The 6,470-nt window shown below is 42.1% G+C and overlaps 1 protein-coding gene across 1 annotated transcript; it reads left to right on the forward strand.

Annotated features, from left to right (window-relative positions):
* The first annotated feature begins 2,277 nt into the window (after nt 1-2,277).
* Nucleotides 2,278-3,027, forward strand: LOC128069659 (CD63 antigen-like). The gene has a single exon (XM_052662777.1). The coding sequence runs from the start codon at nt 2,278-2,280 to the stop codon at nt 3,025-3,027; it is 750 nt and encodes a 249-aa protein (XP_052518737.1).
* Nucleotides 3,028-6,470: the final 3,443 nt, after the last annotated feature.

Below are 6,470 nucleotides of genomic sequence, written 5' to 3' on the forward strand. Positions count from 1 at the left end.
TAAACACATGTGTTCCCAAATTATTTCCTAAGAAAGTATTATCAATTTTCACTTTCGCCAGAAGGGACCATATGTATACATTACAAATAAGAGCTGTCTGAGGTTGAAATGCTCTATCACATTTAACTGAATTATTTTGGTCCCTATTGTAGAGGAGTTTCCTATGAGGGGAAGTGGGACTGAATGACCAAAAGGTATCTGCCATCTACAAGAGTCACTGACTAAAATCAACTGAACTACTACCAAGAGAACTGGCTATCCAGTTTTATTGGCTCCCCAAGAAGTTAGAATCTCAGCTCGCTTAAGTCACAATGCTCGCTGCTAAGGATACGGTCCTTGTCCTTGAAGAGCTAACTGTCTAATGGAGTGCAGGTATTAAATAATTAATTTCAATATAATGGTATCTGATAATACCTGAGACATTTTCAAGGTATTATAGGATCTCAGAAGAGGCCCTTAAGCAAAGAAAGGTGGGGAAAACATTGTAGACAGAAAGAAACAGCATTATCAAAGGTATGAAGGGAAAAACATGGCTTGTATGTTCGATGTGTGTATGTGTCTACAAGTCATTAAGTTTTCTTTAAGGATAAAGTATTAAGTGGAAAATGGTGTAAGCTTGTAGGATAGTCAGAGGCTAAGTCATGGAGGGCTTTATATGCCATATTGAGAAGCTTAAACTTTCTTTTATAAGCAGTGGAGAAATATTTGAGGTTTTAGAGAGAGTGATGCAGTCAGATGTCATGATAGATAATGTTTCTGACTGTGGTGGAAGAAAGGATACATTTTTAATGAGGCAAGACCAGAAGCAAGGAGATCTGTTAGGAGACTTTTGTAATATCCTACTGAGGAAATGTAAAAGCTTAAATCAGGACAGTGGCAGTATGGAGGAATGGAGGGGAAGGGAAGGCTCAGCAGTTGGGCAGGAGTTGATAATTGATTGAATGTGAGGGCTAATGGAAAGAAAATACTTCATAAAAATCAAGATAATAAGAATAGCAAAGAATCAATGCTCAATAGGTTAACTGTAGAAGAGTCCTAACAGACTCTCCTAACAGAGTCCAGCCAGAAACATCACTCTGGCTGAAATATGCAGAATGGGTAGAAGGGGTAAGACCTAAGGGAGAACAGTATGGAGGCTGCTGGAGTAATCCTTGTAATGGATGGCAGTGACTGGATTAATGTATTGCCTGTGAGGTGGAGAGAAGTAGATGGATATGAAGGATTTTAAGGAAGTGAGAATTGACAGAGCTTTTTGATGAATGGGATGTGGAGATGAAGGAGAGAGAAAATTGAAGGATGATCCCCAAAGTTTCTAACTTAGGCAACAGAGTGGATGGTGACACCATTTATTTGAGACAGGAAACTCCAGGAGAGGAGTGTGTTTGGGCTCTATTGATGAGTTTAATTATGAAAATATTGAGCCTCAGTTCCTGTGAGACATGGCACACTAATTCATGTATTCCTTCACTCAACAAATATTTACTGAGTACCTACTATATGCCAGGTACTATTCTATATTCTGAGACTAGAGCAATGAAGACAGTCTAGTTTAAATTCAAGTAGACATGTTGATGAGCTTCCCAGGTGGCACTAGTGGTAAAGAACCTGCCTGCCAGTGCAGGAGACAAAAGAGACGCAGGTTCGATCCCTAGGTCGGGAAGATCCCCTGCAGGAGGGCATGGCAACCCACTCCAGTATTCTTACCTAAAGAATCTCCTGACAGAGGAGCCTGGTGGGCTACAGTCCATGGGGTCACAAAAAGTAGGACAAGACTGAAGCAACTTAGCATGCATGCACAAACATGTTGGTATTTGAATGAAGCAAAGGGTGAGTTTAAAGCTAAGTTATAGGTTTGGGACTCACTAATGCATGAAATCATTCAGAGAGTCTCTAGAAAATGTTAATATGTGGGGCAGGTTGAGGAAGAGGTACCAAAAAGAAAGCTGAGAGGTAGTGGCCAGAGTTAGGAGGGAAATCAGGAAATGTGGTATCACAGAAGTCAAGAGATAAAAATCATTCAAAGATGGAGTGGTGAATGCTTCTGACAGATCAGAGGAGAAAGTCACTGTCCATTGGATTTAGTGACAAGGTGCTCATTGGTGAGATATGTGGGAATATCATTGGAATGATATGGGCAGAAACCAGTTGCTGTGGGTTTAGGAATGAATAGGAAAGGAAATGGAGATGGACTTTGTAGATAATTTTTTTTCCCCAAATTTTAGCCCCTGAGCCAAGGCAAGAGAGTGCACAGCCTTCTGGAGCCCAAGCCTGGCAGCCATGGCGACAGAAGGAGGAATGAAATGTGTCAAGGTCTTGCTCTATGTTCTTCTGCTGACCTGTTGTATCTGTGCAGTGGGACTGATTGCTGTGGGCTTAGGGGCCAAGCTCGACGTGAATCAGACCATTAACCGGGGGGCCACCTCTGAATCCCCGGTGCCCGTGGTCATCATCGCAATGGGTGTATGCCTCCTCCTGGTGGCCTTTGTGGGCTGCTATGGGGCCTGCAAGGAGGACTTCTGTCTTATGATCGTGCTTGCCATCTGCTTGTCCCTAATCATGCTGGTGGAGGTGGCTGCGATCATTGCTGGCTATATGCTTAAAGACAAGGTGATGTCAGAATCTAACAAGGACTTCCAGCAGCTGATACAGAATTATCCAGAAAACAATCACATGTCATCGATTATGGACAGGATGCAGGAACATTTTAAGTGCTGCAGGGCAACTAACTACACAGACTGGGAAAAGATCCTGCTCATGACCAAGCAAGTCCCTGGCTCCTACTGTGTCAGCATCACTAAAGGCTGTGGGATTAATTTCAGCATAAAGGAGATGCATGCTGAAGGCTGTGTGGAGAAGACTGGGATCTGGCTGAGGAGCAAAGTGGTGATTGCAACGGGCTTGAGCATTGCCTTTATGGAGGTCCTGGGTATTGTCTTTGCCTGCTGCCTTGTGAAGAGCATCCGATGTGTCTCTGATAATGTCAGGGGTCCGGTCTCTTCAGCCCGCTTAACCAGGGGAGCGGGGTAGTATACTCCAGGTTTTTCAATTAAACATTGTTTTTTCAGACCAAGAACCGTGTTTCAACTCTAAAAGGGGAAAGTAACATCAATAATAGCTGGAAAAGGAATGTGGTGCCCCAAATTACACAAACTGCAATGTTAAGGACACAGTCCTTTAGACTACCAAGTCTGTCTAAGACTTCTCATGTCAACTATTAATACAAGGAGTTGGGGGTTCAACTACAAAGTTAGAAGAGTCCACACAAAATCACCCTCACTTCTGACACCAACTGTAACTTTGAGAGTTCCCCAAATACCCCTAAGCTTCAATAATTTACCAGAAAGATTCACAGAGCTCATTGAAACTTATTATACTCATAGTTTATTACAGGGAAAGGATACAAATTAGAACCAGCTAAATAAAGTAAATGATATGTAGGACAGAGTTTGGGACGGTCATAGGTGAAGCCTCCATTGTTCTTAGGATGTATGACCTCCCCAGTATTAATGTGTGAAAATATGCACGGAGTATTGCCAACATGTGAAGCTCACCCAGCTATGGTACCAAAATTTTTATTGGCGCTTCACTATGTAGATATGATTGATTGATTGATCATCCATGTGGTTGAACTCTGTCTGCAGCTGTCCACTCCCAGGATATTGGGCTGATTTCACATGGTACTAGGGGCCTGCTTTGAATGACAAGGACAGTCTTATCACTTGGGAAATTCCAAGAGCTCAGAGTTTACTTCCCAGGAGCCAGGGATGGACATACTTCTTTTTGAGAAGGTCAAAGTCTTTATTATACAGTGGAATCACGTGAAGATTTTTGGTTTTATAGTTATTTAGTCTTGCTTGAATGAATTAGGCTTGAGTATGTTTAAATGCTGATTAGTAATTGAGAACTTCAAGATTAAAGATAGAGGGCAGAGTTAAGATGGCAAGATTCTTGAGAAGGTAGGAAGGGATGGATTCAGACAACCAGGGAACAGAGGCATCAGCCTTCCCTACATAACAGCAGGGAAAGATGAAAGGATGAGGACTGACTTAACAGGGCATAAGAAAAAGTCTTGACTAATGGCCTCTAATTTCTCTGTGAAGTAGGAAGCAAAATCATTTGTTGAGAATGATGGCCCAGGAGAAGGTCAGGAGTATGAGCAGTTGGAAATAGTTGCCATGGAGCAGGAAAACCCAGCAAGCTGGAAGACCTGAGCTAAGGGTCTCTTTGATACATTAATACTGATGACCAGAAATTCATAGTGGCACCAATTTGCATGGTTTCAAAATAAGTACAGTGGTGCAGTTCAGACTTAAAGGAGTCTAAGGAAGAGATTCAGAAATCAAATTTTGCAATCTTCCCAGTTATAAGACAAAAAGAGTGAAGTCTCTAGTAAAGCAAGGAGGTAGACAGAATATCTGGAAACAAGTTAGAGGTTAACCTAAGCATGACCTAAGCACCTCCCAAAGACCCTTCCTCCAAACATCATTACCTACAGGATTAGGATGTCAACATGTGGATTTGGGGGACATCAATATTCAGACCATAGCAGGTATGATTATTCTCATTTTAGAGGTGAAGAAATTAAGGCTCAATACCCACTCCAGTACTCTTGCCTGGAAAATCCCATGAACAGAGGAGCCTGGTAGGCTGCAGTCCATGGTTAAGAGTCAGACATGACTGAGTGACTTAATTTTCACTTTTCACTTTCCTATTTCATGCATTGGAGAAGGCAATGGCAACCCACTCCAGTGTTCTTGCCTGGAGATTCCCAGGGAGAGGGGAGCCTGGTGGGCTGCCGTCTATGGGGTCGCACAGAGTCGGACACGACTGAAGCAACTTAGCAGCAGCAGCATGCTTTGGTAACTTCACCCAGGTAAAAGATTCAGCAGCAGATATAGGATTTGAACCCATGTCTTAGCAGGATTAATTCATAGCACCACAGAGACAGGAGGTCACTATTTACAGAAGATTTCAGTTCAGAAAAACTCTTGACTGCTTTTATTTCCTATATTTAGAAATGAGTATTTCAGTTTTGTATTACTATTATTTGGGGAACAGTTGCTTCTATTTTGTTTCCCTAGCTTTTAGTAAACTTCCCTTTGAAAATGTTAGTCTGTCTCTTCTTTGCTGAAGTAGAAGAAGAAAAGATGTTTTCATTTTATTCCAATTAGGGAGAAGTGAGTGCTCAGTCACTAGCATAGCTGTCCCACTCAGCTCAGCCATCATTATTCTGAAGCTCATTATTGCTCAGACCTTGTAAGGTTTAGTTTTACTGAGGAATCCCATTCATTATTTAGGGCATGTAGCAAAAATAGATTCTGATGAGTTAAATATAGAAAGTCCAGGCCATCATCTAGATGTCAGAGTCATAAAGAAAATGACAATGATTCATAGAGTGTCAGAACAGGAAGAAATCTCAAAAACCATCCTGTTCACTTCGTTTTACAGACACAAGACCTGAGACCCAGAGTGGTTAAGTAATGTTCCAGAGGTCTCACTCAGGTAGTATGGAATAGACAGAGCCAAATCACCTGATTAAACTTCCTTAACATCACAGTGGCCAAAATTTGGTTTTGTCAGATTCCTACTCTCTGACTCCTCAAGTCCAAAGTTCTTTTAATGTCTCTAACTCCCAAGTGGGCCACACAAATATTGGTCTCTTCTTTTGTTCTGTTGCTAGATTCAGTTCAGTTCAGTTCAATCACTCAGTTGTGTCTGACTCTTTGAGGCCCCATGGACTGCAACACCCCAGGCCTCCCTGTCCAACACTAACTCCAGCAGCTTGCTCAAACTTGTGTCCATCGAGTCAGTGATGCCATCCAACCATCTCACCCTCTGTCATCCCCTTCTCCTCCCATCTTCAATCTTTCCCAGCATCAGGGTCTTTCCCAATGAGCCAGTTCTTTGTATCAGATGGCCGAAGTATTGGAGTTTCAGCATCAGTCCTTCCAATGAACACCCAGGACTGATCTCCTTTAGGATGGACTGGTTTGATCTCTTTGTAGTCCAAGGGATTCTCAAGAGTCTTCTCCAACACCACAGTTTGAAAGCATCAATTCTTCAGGGCTCAGCTTTCTTTATAGTCCAGCTCTCACATACATACATGACTACTGGGAAAACCATAACTTTGACTAGACGGAACTTTGTCGGCAAAGTAATGTCTCTGCTTTTTAATATGCTGTGTAGGTTGCTCATAGCTTTTCTTCCAAGAAGCAAGCATGTTTTAATTTCATTGCTGCAGTCACCATCTGCAGTGATTTTAGAACCCAAGAAAATAAAGTCTCTGTTTCCACTGTTTTCCCATCTATTTGCCATGAAGTGATGGGACCAGATACCGTGACCTTTGTTTTTTGAATGTTGAGTTTTAAGCCAGCTTTTTCACTCTCCTCTTTCCCTTTCATCAAGAGGCTCTTCAGTTCCTCTTTGCTTTCTGCCATTAGGGTGGTGTCATCTGAATATCTGAGGTTGCT

The sequence above is a fragment of the Budorcas taxicolor genome, chromosome X, assembly GCF_023091745.1.
Source record: "Budorcas taxicolor isolate Tak-1 chromosome X, Takin1.1, whole genome shotgun sequence".
Taxonomy (NCBI): Eukaryota; Metazoa; Chordata; class Mammalia; order Artiodactyla; family Bovidae; genus Budorcas; species Budorcas taxicolor.

What these genes read in the sequence shown, in the direction of transcription:
- LOC128069659 (XM_052662777.1), top strand. Translation starts at nt 2,278, where the DNA reads ATGGCGACAGAAGGAGGAATGAAATGTGTCAAGGTCTTGCTCTATGTT.